The sequence below is a fragment of the Ischnura elegans genome (genome assembly GCF_921293095.1).
Source record: "Ischnura elegans chromosome 13 unlocalized genomic scaffold, ioIscEleg1.1 SUPER_13_unloc_3, whole genome shotgun sequence".
NCBI classification, from domain to species: domain Eukaryota; kingdom Metazoa; phylum Arthropoda; class Insecta; order Odonata; family Coenagrionidae; genus Ischnura; species Ischnura elegans.
The window spans coordinates 1,547,864-1,566,285 of record NW_025791659.1 but is presented as its reverse complement, the minus strand read 5'-3'; the positions used below and the strand labels follow the sequence as shown (position 1 = coordinate 1,566,285).

The 18,422-nt window shown below is 35.4% G+C and overlaps 1 protein-coding gene across 2 annotated transcripts in view; it reads right to left on the bottom strand.

Moving 5' to 3' along the window:
• Nucleotides 1–651: 651 nt before the first annotated feature.
• Nucleotides 652–18,422, bottom strand: part of LOC124172821 — a 60,309-nt gene continuing 42,538 nt past the window's right edge. Inside the window, exons 7-10 of one of the 2 annotated variants that reach the window (XM_046552311.1) lie at nucleotides 10,352–10,425; nucleotides 8,732–8,812; nucleotides 3,274–4,732; nucleotides 652–2,510 (exon numbers count right to left, since the gene is read on the bottom strand). In XM_046552311.1, coding sequence (XP_046408267.1) covers nucleotides 2,505–2,510; nucleotides 3,274–4,590 — 1,323 coding nt within the window. In that variant the 5' untranslated portion in view covers nucleotides 4,591–4,732; nucleotides 8,732–8,812; nucleotides 10,352–10,425 and the 3' untranslated portion in view covers nucleotides 652–2,504. Of the gene's footprint in view, nucleotides 2,511–3,273; nucleotides 4,733–8,731; nucleotides 8,813–8,906; nucleotides 9,579–10,351; nucleotides 10,426–18,422 lie in introns of those variants that run through there. The other variant, XM_046552312.1, reaches the window with a different exon arrangement.

The window sequence follows — 18,422 nt, the reverse complement described above, 5'->3', positions numbered from 1 at the left end:
TGTTTATCAAACAATAAAATTACAGGAATGAATAAGTAGCAATTAATAACACCGAAAATAAAAAATGCTGTAAAATTGTGAAACAAAAATTTAAAAAAAAAAATCTTTCTTGGATTAGGGTTAAGTCCAATGAATAACTTAATGAATAAACAGGCATAATGAACAATAGGCCCTACAATTACAAGGACCCCAAAGAATGATTGGCATCACAAATGCACGAAACAAAAATAGCTACATTTCATAAAGTGAACAGGTAAAATATTAAACCATTATATTCGTTTTACTCCCTGGAAACCAAGCCTGCAATCCTGAGAATTAGCAGACATTTACTGTTGCTAATAAATAAGCAAATCCCTACTATTTCGAGTCAATTGAATATTATGCAAAGTATATGTGAATGTTTGAAAATGTATATGTGACCGAATGAAGGCAATGATCTTCTCTAACATACTTGAGAATTTGAGAACGACAAAATAAGGACTTAAGTGAGGATATCTTGCCATTCGTCTTCAGAGATAAGCCAACAGATACGAAAGGGAATTATTCAGAGACGCATACTTTTTCTCATTGATATGCATTCATTATCCTAGATTATCAATTACAAGTAATTATCATAAAGCAATTTGCATGTAAAATATGTACCATCAGACATGATTATAACATCTTTATTTATCCAAGTATAATGACACTGCTTCAAATAAGCTAATGAAATAATTATATTCTATTCATATCTAATGGACCACATTTACAAAATCTTGATGGTTTATCTCGTGTTATCAACTGTAGTGGTGTTGCACAGGTAAAATTTTTAATTCAGAAATACCTTACAAATATCAATTATTGAATATGTATTTTCTTTTGGGAAAAACTACACATCATTAGAACCACATTTCTATTACATCCAGGTAGCAAAGAGATGATAGATATTGTTTAACAAATAATAAAATTTCAAAAACAAATGAGTAACAAATAATAATGCCGAAAATATAGAAAAGAGTAAAATTGTGGAATACAAAAAAAAATAAAAAAACCCAAACCCCTTTACCAAATGGAAGATTTGACAAATAAAGAGCTATTATAAAAAAATATGCCCTATAGATAAGATGAAACCCAAAGATGGGGGAATTCACAAAGCCATGAAATAGGAATAGCTATATTTATTATAAAGAGAACTGGTAAGATGTATAGCCATTATATTCACTCAAATCCTTGAAAACCGAGCAGCAATCCTGAGGAATAGGAAACATTTACTGTTGCATATAAATAAGTAAATGCCTATTTTCAATCAACAGAATACTCTACAAAGGATATGTGAATGTTGAAAATATATACGTGCATGAATAATTGCAATGGTTTTGTTCAAAACCAGTGAAATTTTGAAAACGATCTACTAAAAAATGGACTAAGGTCACAAACATGTAGGAAAATGAATTAAAGAACCTAATTACTTAATTATGACATTTCTAAAATGCCTTCCAACAGGTAAAAATTGAAAAAAAAATCCCATCTTAACCATTGTATGTCAAGTATTAAAAGATTGTAAATTTATATTCCATATCACATTTAAATGGTACAGTATATCTTTGAAATAAATGATCTTTGATGAATATAGTGTTATGCTTTCTACACAATGTTAAGCCTACATCATTATAACTGCAAACTACAGGGCTAAAAAATGGCTAAGGTCATGACCATGTAGGAAAATAAATTTAAGTACTTCTTTTAATAACTTAATTACAACATTTCTTAAATATCTTCCAGCATGTAAAAAAATCCCATCTTAACCTTAGTTAAAGTATTACTGAAGGTTGAAAATTTAATTCTACATCAAATTTAAATTATACACCATATCTTTGAAATTAATAATCTTTGATGAATAAAGTGCACTACACAATATTATACCTTCATCATTATAGTTGCAAACTACAGGGAAATGCTTCTTAAGTTCATGAGTCAAACAAGGCAAGATCAATGAAGCAAAACAAAACAATCTTCACCAAAGGGCTACACAAACATCAGTACATCAGGCAAAATATACTTATAACAAATAGGAAAGAGTGGCATATGTTGTAAATAGATTAATATGAACAAATACTTTCAGATAAATAAATTATAGGATTACATGGGTAAGCCAAAATGGTACATTCCTTCCACTTACTTATAGCGTAAGCGAGAAGCAAAGAGATATATAATCATAAACACAAATATCCCACCAGCATGACTAGGAAAAGACTGATTAAATTATGTGTCCATGGGATTAAAACAACAAGCATCTCGAAATGTGACTACCTACAGAATGAAAAATGTGGCATGTCGCAAAAAGGAAATCACCATAAATGTCTGAGTATAATCATAAAATAGGTTTTACGATTGCACTAAATACACAAGTAATTCAAATAACCCAATAAAAACTGAGAGGCTATAAAGTAAATAAATGAATATGAATAAAATTTTCATCTTCAGGACTGGCTCCATCACAATCTCCAAAGTATATCAGGCCTCATTCATCTCTAAAACAAAAAAATTTAAATTAATGGAATGAAAGATAATGCAATCACTTACAAATTGCAATGCCAATATTCATAGTGAGATAAAATATTACCTCCAATAACAAAAATGCAATGGCACTAATTATAAGCAACAATTATTAAATAACTTCTAACAAACCCATGTTCTACGAGAATCGTTTATTTTATAAGTGAAAAATATTGGAAGACTATATCATATATTGGAATCACTATATCATGGATTGGAATATAGCCACTCTTAAATTTCCTTATATTAATTTATCTTTAACTTCGTGTTTTGTCCATAAGATTAGTTTGTTAGTTTTGAAGTCACTTTCTTAAACTAATGACATATAAGATCTTCAATACATGTTGTCTTTCATAAAGAAATTTGCATCTTGGAATACCGAGAAGTAGAATGTTTGACTAAAATAAATTGCATTTAAATATTTTAATATCACAAAACCCCACTCTCATTAAATCACAATACTCATAGAACACATGAGAGGATCAACTAAGGATTTTGCATGCAATGTGCTATAAGTTTCATTTCGCCTCTACATGCCGAACCAATGAGTGGCCCACATTTGGGAAATCATGGAAAATTAAACTACGAACAAATCTTTCAATTATTCATAAGATTTTTTACATTTACATTTATTTATTACCGATTTATTGACTAAAACAGCTTCATGTAATGATTTCAATGTTTTAATGAAGACCATGATGTAAAGAAAAAACCGTAAGAAATGGACATAGGACCCACCTTTACACTGGCTAGAAGTGTTCCCATCACATTGTTAGAATAGAGATAGAGGAGGAGAGGGGCTTCCAGCTGCAGATGAGATCTTCCTTCTTTGGATCCATCAAAAGTGATAATTTCAGGGACAGCTGCGGCAAGCCGACATACCTTTGCCCTCAGTGTCTTTCCATACAATGCATCATTGAGATTCACATCTAATCCCTCTCCCCTATTCCACCTCTCCTCCACATCCTCTAGAGCCCTCATCCACTCACGCTCTCGTACCACATCTCCCTTGATGAAAGGCCACCCGTCATTATCAAAAACTAATTTCAGGGATAATTGCAAGAGGGCCCGAGCTAAATAAGTACATACGAGTTTCTGCCTATTAAGAGAACAATGCTTTGCAGCCAAATATACAGTCTCACTCTCAAAATCACAAAATGAATCCAATTTACTCCCCTTCTTCTTAGTCCCATCCAAATCCACAACCTTCATCCTTCCAATGTCAAAATAATCACTGTCCACCATCACCTTAACCCGCTCATTCCCACTTAAAAACTTAATAATACACGCAGTACATTCATCTTCATCATACAGTATCTCATACAATCTACGCATTCCATCAACTCCACTTCCATACACTATTCTAGTCTTTCGCATCATGGCGTCCACACACTCCTGCCTCTCTCTGGCCGGATCAGATGTAGGTTGACTTATAGATGCCTCCCCAATAAGACCACACTTGATACACGTCACATCCTCCGCTGTTGACGTCACGGCATCTTCCAGAACACGCAACAGTGCATCGCATCCACACACTTGCTCTTTCAGTTCCTCCAATGATGAGCTCAGCTGTCGTACAAGAGATTTCATCTCTCGCCTCAATGAGTCCACGGAGGACTTGAGAGATACAATATCACATTCTGGGCTAGCTACGGGTGTTACATGATCAGTGCTCCTACTCGAAGATGCTTCCAGACGACGCAAAATAACTTGGTCTCTCCTGTGAACCAACGTCACCAAATTCAGCACTTTTGAACGTTCTATATCATCAGGGAACTGCCGCACCATCTCCTCAGCCGAAGACAATGCATTCTGTTGACTGTCATCTATTATATCTGTGTCGGCCCCTCTCGCCAATAACTCCTGCACCCAGTCAGATTTTCCAAGTCCCACACCAACATGCAACAGTGTTTTTTGACGCATGTACCTAACATCGACATCTTCCAACATGTTCAACAGCTCTTTATGCTGAAGCAATGGACCAGTAAACAATCCAGTTAAAAGCCTCTCCTCAACAAATTGCTCAGCGCCACTAGCAGAAATGTTGCTTGCCATTATTTCGGAAGAATGAAATAATTATTTAAGAGTATGTTGGATTCAGAATACAGGGAGTTTCCGATGGAACTAAGCGTGGTGGCGTTGGTCAGTGAGAAGTAACACACGATCTCAGTGTTGCAACGAAAGGATGAAATGTTGACTGCAAAGAAAAAGAATGAATATCAAATTATTACCTTAAAAGATGTCGAAAGCAGAGTAGGAACATTAAAATTAAAGCATAAGCGTGACTAGAGAAAAAATATCTCGCTTACTATGCAACGCAAATTAAAAAGTAAAATGCTCTGGAATGGCATTTTTGAAATTCAATCATTCCCAACCATCGTTTTTAGGAGGAAATAAAAATTCTGCTTGAGACCAAAATAGATATAGCTACGCTAGAAATGTTGAGACAGTTTTCTACCAATCAGGAGTACAGATCGTTTATTACAGAACCTATAATAATGAGGGAAGTGAGGTTAGAATGAAAATAGAGATGATATGCTCGAAAATCTATTGTGACATGATAAGATTGGAAAATAGGCCGCTGAAAAAAACAGAAAAAAGAAATAAGAACAATAGATGAAAATCAACTGATGCAGGTGCTACATGGTTGAAGTTCGAAATATTTAAATTGTACATGGTAACTCTTTTCACAGTATTTAATGAAAAATTCTTGTCCCAGATGATGACTCTGTGAGCCGAAACGAGTCATACGCATTGAAATGTTGTGGAAAAGTGCTGCCCTCTTGTATTCAAATAGAAAAATGTTCCTGAGTAACAACTTAATAGCAGATGCCGGCATGGATGGAAATACATCAAAAAATTATAAATATTTGGATGGTTACTTTCTGGAGGGCGATTCAAGTGTAATATTTCTTTCGTCAAATGAAGCGCAGTCTTATTCCCCTTGGTGCCATTCAATGAAAGCATGCTTACGCCAGGTTTTCCTCCTCACTTCCTTATCTCCTCTAAGAAATATAAATTACCTTAGCTTTCAATTGCCTTCCCCATGTACAGCATCACTTATATTATGTTACTTTACTGAACCATGGGACTTTCGAATCGACTGCGTAACCTTGAAATACATTGAAAACGGACAATAGCTCCTTTTAAAAGATTCCATCTGTCATGCACAATTGGTGATCCTCTTATCTCCATCCATCCATCATTCCAACTTTACGCTAAAGTGAAGACGTGGCTAGGATGGAAGCATTTACGAAAGGGCGATGACGTTCAGGACAAAGCCAAAATTGATGGAAGTCATTAGCGGAAACATCCTATAAAGAAGGTATAGCAAATCGTGTCCGCAGGCACGACCAATTCCTCAATCACCGAGGCGATTATGTCTAAAGAACACCACAAGTGCACTCAATATTTAGCGAAGGAATAATTTCTAATTAATCACTTGGTCATCTGTTCATAACGCATCGGAAGTTGAAGAAAAACAGCCCTACTACACTATTGAATTTTATGATCTGTGATATCCTTACATTTCACAGAACTTGATCTTACGAAATTGGTATTCTTCATAAACATATATCCGGTTATTGAGAAGAAGAACCCTGTCAAAATCCATTTCTTAGCAAAGGATTTCCTAAATATTCCAATCCAGGGCTCCTCAGGTATGGAAATAAAAGATAATACCTTTAGCCCCGGCTGAGGGCCCCCATTCACCCCACACCACCCCTGCTTATCTTCCTTACATACTCCTCCCGTCCACTTGTTATCTCCCCCTGACTCTTCAGTAAAAAAAGAAGCCGATACAGATATTAGATGCGGCCTCATATTGCATATATTATACTGGAGCTAAAATTTACTATCTTTCACTTATTAAACGTTGAATATTTTTACTTAAAAATTAGAAAAAAAAACATTCTTTTTCCTATTAAAGAATAAAATTTCCTCAGTTGCACAGTGCTCAGACAACGATAGTGTATATCCAGATTTCGGGAAGGAGTTCAGGTGCACGTTTCCCCCTGATTCTTAAAAAAAGACGAGTTTTATAATATGGTTATCATTGCTTTTGTTTTGGTTTGATTATCAATCATAAAATATCATTAATATTAAAGAGATTATTTTGGTACAATAATTGTCGTATGTTGACCATAATCCTAATTACAGGAAGACACTGGCATTCGCAGGTAGGATATTAGTTTAACTACGATTTAAATGAATACATAGCATGCACTATCTCTCCATAGACATTCTCCTATCTCCTACAAAATAAACTCAATTGTCTCTGGAAGTATTCCTTATGCACAGAAGGCCACAAAAAATGTTTTAAGGGACATGCAGCAGTAGAAACGATTGTTAGAACATATTTAGACACATATCATCTCATGCCACAAAGTAAAATTTGAAAGAAAAGAAGATATAAAGTAAATAGATGTATTAAAGTTTTATTATAGTCGCTAGTCATGATAAATGAAATATTACAAGTTATTTAACCGTAGAACACCCACTTTTCTCTTTAGTAAGGTAATGAGTTTACAGAGGAAGAGGTATGGGGGTAGATTTGAGAAATGTAGTTCAAAGTTTCTTGTTTTACTCTGTGGAACCACGATCTACCAAATAAAGTTTATTCTAATTGTATTCGACCACAACCATTAATATTTAATGACCTTGATCGCCTCTAGTCGCAATTGAAACAATCTCCTCCATCTCATCATCCAGCTAGCCTAGCTCAGTTCATTCTGCTATTCTGACTTCACTCTTGACCGCTTCGGAAAGATATTCTCGTAGCGAACGTATCGCCTGTGGACCGGTGCTCTGGAGTACTTCCATCGAGAGCGGACTGTAGCGAATGTAGCGTTCTTTGGACCTCATCCCATGGTAAAAGAGATTTCTAAATAGTCTTATCCACTTTCAGAATTATACTCCTATCACCTCACCTTAAAGTAGCTCACTGAAGATCGTATCTTTAACTTTCAAACTCAGCGTATTGTTTTCAGGGTACTTCGGATTGTGCTCATTGCATCCCATCTAGCACATTATAAACCATTGAGATAAGGTGAAAGGAAGAAATACAGAAGGCGATTATCGAGTAAGCTTGTTATGGGTTTCTGACGGCCAGGCCGACAAAAATCCAGAGCAATGACAAAATGGATGCCAAACTTTCAGCACTTCCGTAGATTATTCTATCAACTCAGAATATTCATTAATGGATTTATGAATAAAAATAATGTTTCCATTCTTAGCACTTCAAATGAAAACAGAAGAAAAACAGAATTTCACACGATTAGCGACGTAGAATAATATAAAAATGCCGTAAGGTATCTCTAATATACATATTGTATTCAACGCGTTACCAGGCGGTAAATTAAAATTCATCAATATTTTATCGTGTGGGCCTTGAATAATTTCAGTCGTTCATGCATGTAATAGCAATTTTTTTCTATGTTATTGAATTTTAAACTGTTAACTACGACTATTATTTCAGTAGGTTTGTTTTGTTTTAGTTGTTGGGAAAACTTAGTTGTGTCTGCATCTCTTAAAAAATTAAACAGTAAAATGGGGACTAATGCCTTTTCAGGACGTGCTTTTCCGTATTTTACGTTTCTTGCCTACTATCTCCGGCAATATTAGCAGAATATTTAAATAAGTTTTATGTATCAAGAATCAGTGAGACCGCATCTTGAACATTTTCCCCATTTTTACAGAAACAGATGGCCTTTCTAGAGCATTACTTTAATCACCCATTGTTTGAAAAATGAAATTTTATATTTTTTCGATAGTGAGATCAGAGTGTATTATAGATTTTGACATCATTTTATACAAATGCAGTAAATAATTAGTTCGTAAGAACTGACTAATGCCGGCCTCTAATCGAGGTGGTTACAAAGCTATTTCGTACATATTATTCTGCGGTAGGACTACATCTCGTGGAAAAGAAATTGGTGGATTTCATTTGAAATAGATTTTTGTAGTAGTGTTTTTCAGCTATGGAATAAGTACGAGGTAAACTGGCCAAAAAACGTTTTTGCATATAACAAGAGAAATATTTACTATTGATTCTTACCACATAGGTATTAAGTTCAAACTCGATTGTATTAGATAAAATATTTCACTTCAATGGCATGCTTATTTAAAAAAAAGCAATCACGCAGTTATGGATGATTCATAAAAAAAGCATAGATTAAATGCGTTTGCATGTACTTACCCAATAGGTTTGGCAATCTTGTTGAAATTGATATTCGCTCCTTCCTCGGCTCTCCTATTCCCAAATACAGAGAAGGCAATCCTGAAAAGTAAAATTATTTACTTCTGTTACTGAAATGGGAAAATTATTATACTCGTATGAAGCAAACCTTTCTTTAATGCCTTTTTAAACTTACAGAAACTACAATCCAATAAGATGGACAAATACCTCTCAGATAACAGGTGTTGAAGAAAACATGGCGAATCAATTCCAATCTCTCCAATGCAACTCGCAGGAGATCTGCTCGTCTCATGACTTAGGAAATGGCCTTTACGCCCACACAGAACGGGCTTATCTAATCTTTAGTGCCCCATCAAAAATGGAGGTGTAGGTATTGCCAATTTACGACATTGCCAGTCATCACTGGGGTGAAAATAATTGCCATTATCTCGACTGAACATAATGGATAAGAAGGATAGATATTTTTCAACGTTTTTTAGGGTTGGTTGCAATTTTTGCGAGATTACAGAGATATGGGATCACGAAATGAATATGAAGGTAATGGATTTTGAGCTGAACTCAGGCTAGACTCTACCCCATGGGTAATCCAGATAAGAAAGCTGATTGGTGTGGTGCTCACGACCAATACGTGATGCGAACTATTGGCCCAAGAACTGCAAACGCTTCTTCATCAGAGCAACGATATAAATACAAACATAAGCAAGTTTTATAAATTAACCGAATTTAATAGTGATAACCTTTAACCAGTACCGACCAAAAAAATTGTTGGTAGGTACCTATATGTGGGTATAGTTATTTCTAACATAATGATGAGATAATCGGTTCCGTGGTTGAGAGAAGAAGGTCGCTATAGCCGTTTTGGGGTGTTAGCAAGACGAACGAAGGACAATTGATTTTTCTATACAAAGCAAACATATACCTTCATTTTTATATACAAATGAAGGTGATGTGAGGTTTATTGCGTCCTCTAATAAATAATAAAAAATTTAATTCTTAAGTATCTCATGTCATTGTCACTCAAAAAATGAGGAATGAGATGATTATTGAAATTAAAAATATAAATTTTTTAAGTATTCACGATTAAAAAAGGCAACGGTCTCGCAGACCGCTCGCCAAATTTACATGAATTAAATTTCGAAGGCCTGTACGCGTCAAATATGCATCTGAAACAAAAGCCAAAAATAATCAGCTCATAAGAACTGTCTAATGATGGCCTGTGATTAAAATGAGTGCCAAAAAGCTACTTTTCCGCACTAACGTTGCAATAAGATTATTTATTCCTTAAATATAAAAATAAATATTTCGTTTGAATAGAGTTGCAGTATATCGCATAAGTCTGTAAACTTTGGAAGTAATGTAATACACGGTGGCGTAAAACTTCCTACAGATATATCACAAGAAATATTTGTTAACCACTCTTATAATAAATTACGTTCAAATTACGTTACGATTAAAATTTTAATTACGTTAATTTTAATAATTACGTTACCATAAAAATCACATTGGTCGATTGTATTATATTTCATCTTGCACTTGAATGGCATTCTCAAAAAAAAAGGCAACCACGCTATTATGCATAATTCCAAGAAAACTTGTATGGATGCGTTTGCAAACACTCACCCAATAGGTTAGGCAAATCTAGTTGAAATTTGTATTTGCTCCTTCCTCGGCTCTCCAATACAGAGAAGGCAATCCTGAAACGTAAAATAAATTACTTCTCTTACTTACATGGGAAATTTATTCTTCTGGTATGAAGTAAACCTTTCTTTAATGCCTTTTCAAACATACATAAATGTCAATACAAATTGATGAAAATACACTTCTCCGAGAAAAAAGGTGAAGACAAAATGACAGATCGTTTCCCCACAAACAACTCGATCAAGATCTGCTCTTACTGTGGCGTAGGGTGAGGCCTCTACACCCGCAAAGAACGGGATTATCTAGTCTTTTTTGACGCATAGAAACTGAAGGTTAACGGGTTATAAAGATTCAATACTGCTATTCATCTTGGGCGAAAAAAATAACGATCCTTTCAACTGGAGGAAATGGATAAAAATGGCAGATATCACTTTTACTATTTATCTTTGCATTGTTTGCGATTTTTTGCGAGATTATTGAGGATTACAAGATGAAGATGATAGCAATGTATTTTAATCTAAACACACTGGATAACATCTATCCCCACAGTCAATCCAGATAAGAATGCTGATAAGCGTTGCGCTCACAATGAAAGAGTGAAGGGTCATTCCATTTCAAATCAACCAGGCCATGACACCCACCGACTCAGATTTTCATGAAACTTACCATGGTCATACATTTTGGTATGATTAAAAATTGTGTGCAATTTTAGCTTCCAATTGTCATTTGTTAATGAAATATGAGCAATTGAAATTTGGGTGTGACCCCTGAAGTGCCGCACCGTGCAACACATGGCGATTTTTATTTTCGTCCATAACTCCATTCCTGTGAGATGAAAAGTCATGATTTTTTTTCTAATGCTAAGTGGTCCATAATTATCCCACCATTATCATTAGATATTCACTGCATGAAGTAATTCAGCTGCAAAAAAATAAAGTTTACAAAAAAATCTCCCTTGAACTATTTTTCATTATCAGCATCCACAGGGAAAAGCCATGCGAGTAAAGACTCCATGTTTAGTTTAAAGTAATCATTAATGTATGAGCAAAGATCCTGATGAAAAAAATTGTGAGTCCGGCGTTCCTATTAGTAAAAAAAATACTCATTCATGTTCACGGGAAAAAATGGCTCTTTTTCAAGGCACCTAGAAATTACACAATTTGGAGGAGATATAAGCTCACGATTAAACAATATTGGATCATGCATCAGCTACCCATCAGCTACCTATCAGGGAACTGATGATGCTGTAAAGCGAAACCGGTGGTACCAATAAATTTAAAATTGTGGAAATTGCTCCTTCTTCATTATGTCATGTTTCCACTCCATCTCTCCTCAGATTAGGTATATTGACTTGTGTGCTCTCATCGTCTTCTTTGCTACTTAAAGAAATGCGAGTGTTATCAGCTTAAATGCTGTACCCTTTTGCCATACATAAAGGTCCTGTGAGGACCATACCTCTAAAAAAAGTCTAAGTCTATGAGAGCAGCGGGCATCCTGGTGAAGCCTGGAGAAAAATTTTGCTGTAGGTATGACAAGAGGATTTCCAAAATTTGTAAAAGTGAAGTTGTTTCCAATGGCAGTGAGGAAAGCGAGAGAGAACTTACATCAGTTAAGTTTGTGTTGGAAAGTGATAGAAAATAAGAAGAAGCAAACTGAGCTTGAAGGCTTTAGACTGCTCTCCTTTGAAATTACATTCTCTGTCTTCTCACAGTATACACTCACGTGGAAAAGGAAAGATAACACAGGCTAAGCATTACCTTGTTTCTAAAGTGTCTGGTGCATTGAAATTAGTGAATCCATCCCTGGAAAATATAGGTAGCAATGAAGATGGGAGTGACAGTCAACTCATCAAGCGAAAGGCAGCCAACTTGGATGGCCTGATGACTAAAATTAAGACTAATTGCCAACAGTTATTTGGTAGGGTAAAATTCAAATGCTGACCCTGGCCCCTGTATCTTGGTCTAGGAAAAGGATAATAAGTGAATTTCATGTTTCAGACTACACTGTGAGACAGTCAAAAAAGTTACTTCATGAGAAGGGAATTCCTGCTATGCCATCACCATGTGCTGGGAAACCACATTTCAACTCAACAGAAGAGCTGGAGGAAAATTTTTACCAGCTTGACAAGAATCCTAGACAGATTCCTGGAGTCAAAGATAAAGTCAGTGTGAGTAAGAATGAGTAGGTATATGGAAAAGAGGTTGATTTAATATAACCTCAAGAAACTTTAAGTGCTCTTCAAAGAGCAATATCCACAAGAAAAAATTGGGTTCTCTAGATTTTGTTCACTTCAGCCAAAATGGTGTGTGATGGCTGGTGCTTCTAGGATTCATTCAGTTTGTGCTTGTGTCATACATCAAAATGTGAAACTGCTAATTAATGCCTTGCAATTGAAGGAAGCATAAGAAGTCGATCGCTATCATCATCTGTGACAAAAACAATGCAGATTGTATGCTCAAAAAATGTTTTTACTGTCCTGATCCTTCCAGGCTAAAGGATATCATCATTCCTAAATTTTGTGAATATGACCATTTCTGATAAGGTGAAATATAGGCAGTGAGTTTCCACTGATAGAACAGAACTTCAGTTGTATTATCATCCATTGATGAACTCTTGGACATTCTATGCCTCAAAATGAATAAACTGATACCACATTATTACGTCACCTAAGAACAATCCTCGTTTTTTTAAATAAGAAAGGAAACCCTCAGTCATGAAAAGGCAGTTATCGTAATAGAATTTAAAGAAAAATTTACATTTTTAATTCAGGATGAAGTTAAAAAATATCAATGGACCAATTTATCATGCATCATACACCCTTGCTTGATTTACCAGAAGAAAGATGGTGCACTCACTACCTCATCTCATTGTCTTAGGGTTGAAAAATAACGGGGTAAGTTCAAAACTTTTCAAACAAAAATTTTTCCAGAAATGAGAATAGAGAAGAAGAAAGAAAAATCAGCGTTTCAGGTATTACATTTAAGCATGAGAAGCATCAGTCGAGCAATACGTTCAAAGGCAGTCAAGGCTCAAGTCATTTTGATAGTGAGGCAATAAGACATGCATTTCCATTTATCAGCAGTATAGAGCCTGTGAATAGTCTATTCAACAAAAGTAAATCAGAATTATTCCCGAATCGCAATAATACTAATTCCGAAGTTTTAATCGTGGCTGTGGTTAATTGCCGTAGTTTAAGAAATAAGATTCCCGAATTCCACCATTTAATTCATAGTACGAAGTGTAACGTCATTTTTGGAACAGAAAGTTGGCTAACAGATGATGATTCAGACAATGAGATCTTCCCAAAATCGTTCACTGTTTATCGGAAAGATAGAATTAATCGAGTTGGGGCGGAGTTTTTATAGCTGTAAAGAATTCTATCGTCAGCCAAGCGATAACGGTAACTGAGACCAGCGTCGAATCTGTGTCGTGTTTAATTAAATGTCCAAAATTCAAAACTATTCTTTTATGTTCGTATTACAGACCACCTAACTCAGATATAACGTCAATGTTGGATTTTCAAAATCAAATAAACAGCGTAGCATCCAAGTATCCTGAAAGAAACTTGATTGTGGGTGGAGAATTCAACGTACCTTCTATAGATTGGGAGACTTATAGCTTCATTCCTGGTGGGAGGGATAAAGTGATCTGCGAGGCCTTATTACACACTTTTACATCTAATTCATTGTTTCAAATAGCATCCGCACCAAACAGAGGAGAAAATATTCTTGATTTATTAGCGACAAATATATCACATCAGGTAATAAACGTTGGCACTTTCGAAGAATTAAGTGACCATAATGTAGTAACTGCAAAGTTTTCTCTAAATACCGCCGTAAACTTAAAAAAAAGAGCGTAAAGTTTTCATATTTAAAAGAGCTGATTTTGATGGGTTTAAGAGTTATCTGAAAAATGCTTTCCCCGAGTTTCAAGAATCACTATTAAAGTTAAATGTAGAGAATACTTGGGCTGCTATTATGGATAAGCGTTGCAAAAAATAGCATATGCTATTCTGCGGGTCATTATTGCAACGACCCCGTATTATGAATGAAGCGTAGTAATAATTTTGTTCGGAATAGCAGCATGCTATTTCTTGCGCGAGCTATTTGGAAGCTCCGCCTCTTCCGGTATGAAAAACTTTCGGAACAGTTTGCGTAACCAATGAGGGAGAAGATATTTTTATATATGTTTCTGTATTTTACGGAATATTGACTTGAAATTATAAATAATTGCTTTATTTACATTTAAAAATTATATTAAACCTTGGAAGTATATAATACGCTTTGAAAATCTCATTTAAGAAATCAGCTGTTTGTTGTGGTTGTGATAATTTCCCAATGGCTTCAGACAAGTGGGTTTAGGTGGGTTAGGTCATAATTTCGTTGTTATAATGATGATTTATCAGACATAAATATTCAATGATTTACCTATATCCGATCGGTCCTTTATCGTGAGATGTATGCTATGCGAAATAATCATTGAAAGCTAAATATGTTTGATTTTCTTCGTAAATGTGTTAGGCTTTGAAGTCCGTTTGTTGCATGTCAGAATTAATATGTATCAACTTTTATTGTATTGCTCGTGACGATATCATTTTACTGTATGAACTAGAAGCTTTCGTTTCTAATGTTATCTATATATTATATGACTTCCTAATTTAAGTATTCATTCTCTGTTTAGGAAATGAAGTAGGTGGCAACGTCACAGCTGTGCTTTCGTGTATTATGATGGAATAGTATCGATATTTCAGCTGCATATTTGGAAAAAGCAGAGGGAGGTGATGGTGAATTTGAGGATGGATGGAACAGCTGTGAAAAAGTGAATCTAGCAATAGTGAATCGTGTGGAAAGTGCTGTTGTGTCAGTTATCATTGTTTTCGTATCAGCTGATTTTAATGTGCTCACTGAAATTTTTGATAGACCCTGAACTGTGCCGATAAACTGAAACTTAATTGTGTGAATAACTTACTTGTCTATAAAGGAAACAATTTGTATTCAATTCCACATGATATATATTGCATTAATGATGTAGTGCATGGATATTCCATTAAACGTTTGTGGTGAATCATATTTGTTCGGAAACTTTATTGGTGTTCGCAGAAATCCTTTGTTTTCAAGCAAGTAATTCAAGTCGACTGCCCGTGTTATAATTTAGTAAATTTTTAGTTTTAATTGTAGAAGGTAGCGAATAGTGGGGAAAATAATTTCGACTCGTTGCATGTATTTGTATATACTGTCCAATTGAGGAAATGAACGGCTGATGAAAGTATATGGTATTATTATGGTAATATATAATTTTCATTGAAAGCTATAACTATTATTATATTCGGCGAGTTAGTGTGTTAACACAAGCTTGAAATTTTTCAAGAATCGACCTCATAGCCTACATTGAGGATATTTTTAGTAGCAAGTCAAGTGATGAAATAAAATTATGAGTTGTAAATATGAATAAAACACGGAAAATTTGGGCTAATTGTAGTAATTCTTTGCATTAATTGTTATTGTTTTCGTACTGTCGATGAAGCAAGCTTGTGCTTCATATATTAAGCTCGAATGTTAATTTCTAACCAATTCACTTAACTAGTTAAATATTCATCATTTATGCTACTATTATTTAATTAAAATAAAGCAGATATCATTTTATTTTTGGCTATTATTCCATTTTTCAATACTCGATTATGTTACTTTAACCTCAGAAAAACAATTCGACATCGCAATGCGCACGTTTTCAGGGTTGCAATACCGAATAGCTCGGCCTCGAAGACCGCGTATTATTATTGCAACCCTATCGGTTGCAATTCGCCGTTCATAATAGTAAATAGCAACGGGCCTATGCTATTCTGAGAATTACGTCTTCCGGTGTAGTAAAAACACGAATTGCAACCGTTCATAATACCAAATAGCATAGGCATTGCAATACGCTATATTATAGCAACATCGGTTGCAATATCGAAGAATAGCATAATGCTATTCCATCCATAATAGCAGCCTTGGAAAGCTTTTCTTTCGCTCGTAACTTCGGGAATAAATAGCTACATCCCTAGTAAAATAGTAAAAGAAGGCAGCGAACCGAGATGGTACGACGCGGAAGTGAGGAAATCATTAAGGCAACAGAGAGCGTGTTATGCTAAAATGAAAAAAGTCAGCACGGATTTATCCGCTAATGAACGCGAGCTAATAATTAAAAAATATAGGATGACTAAAGCCGCCACAAAGGAAGCGTTCTGGAATGCGTTCACGAATTTAAAAAAAAAACACTAGTAGAGCAGTTACAGGATAACCCAAAAGCATTTTGGTCATATGTTAGGGAAGTTCAAGGCAAACGGTCTACCGTATGTTCGCTGAGAAACGACAATGGAGATGTGTTGACAAGCAGTTACTATAAAGCCAATTTATTAAATTCCTACTTTAAGAGCGTGTTCACGGAGCCTTCCGAAAACTCACCCGAGACCGATGACAATCCCTGTATACATAAGATGCCAGCTATTGACATTAGTACGCTCGGAATAGAAAATATATTGAAATCGCTTAGTCCAAATAAATCACCTGGTCCAGACGAAATCCCTTCTCGCGTATATAAAGAACTAGCCTCAGAAATTGCCCATTACTTACAGTTAATATTCAGTAAATCCACCAAGCAACACAAAGTACCTAATGACTGGAAAATCGCTAATGTAACGCCTATATTTAAAAGTGGAGACAAGGAACAGCCATCTAATTACAGGCCGATATCTTTAACGTCCATCTCTTGCAAAGTCCTTGAAAACATCGTAGTCAGCTCGGTAATGAAACACCTAGACGCAAAAAACTTATTAATGGGAACTCAACATGGATTCAAGAAAAGCAGATCGTGCGAAACTCAGTTAGCGCTTTTCGCCCACGATATTTTAGTCTCCGGGGAAGACAACATTCCAGTAGACGCGATTTTTCTTGATTTCAAAAAGCCATTTGATAAAGTACCCCACGGAAAGTTAATATTAAAACTGAAATCTTATGGTCTAGACGAAGATGTCATTTCCTGGATTAGAGAATTTTTGAGTGACCGCGTCCAAAGTGTAGTATTAGACGGTGCAGTCTCCAATGAGGTTAGAGTCACTTCTGGCGTTCCTCAGGGTAGTGTCATTGGCCCACTCCTATTCCTTCTTTATATAAACGACATTGGCGAAGTAGTGCAGATTAAGTTACGATTATTTGCAGACGACGCTGTAGTTTACAGAGAAATCCGTTCCAGCAAAGATATAGATGAACTAACGAATGACCTTGCTGCTATCCAAGCTTGGTGCGATGCTTGGCAGTTAGAATTAAATTTGGAAAAATGCGTCGTAATGAATTTCTGGAAGAAGAATAACTCCCTACAGCGTAACTATGTCATTCGGGGCACGCAGTTAAAGGCAGTTGAATCCGTGAAATATCTAGGGGTTAGACTCAATAATGATCTATCGTGGAATAAACATATTCGAGAAATAACCGGTCAAGCTAATCGTAAAATGGGTTTTTATAAAAGAATATTAGGAAAGTGCGACGACAAAGTGAGAGAAATTAGCTACTTTTCCCTCGGTAGACCACATTTGGAATACGCTGCCAGTGTTTGGGACCCTCATGAAAAAGGCTTAATAACAGAGTTAGAACGCGTGCAAAGAAGAGCTGCCAGGTATGTGAAAGGTCGTTACGATAGTCTTGTTAGTGTAACTGACCTCTTACATAAACTCGGATGGGAATCTCTGTCGGACCGTAGATTGAAAAATAGACTAAACCTTTTAGATAAATTCAAGAGCAATGTCTTTTCTGACGAAGTTAACCATATCTTGCGGACGCCAACGTACTACGGAAGATCATATCATATAAATAAAATAAGAGAGATAGATTGCAGAACAGACAGATTCCGAATGTCATTTTTTCCTCGATCAATAAGAGATTATAACGGCAGCAATAGACCTCGTAAATAGATTGCATGACTTGTAGTGTAGCCTACTAACCTATGTAAAACTTAAAGCATGTTTCTGAATTTCTATTCTATTTCTAACAGCATATAGTACTATAGTTTGTTATTATAC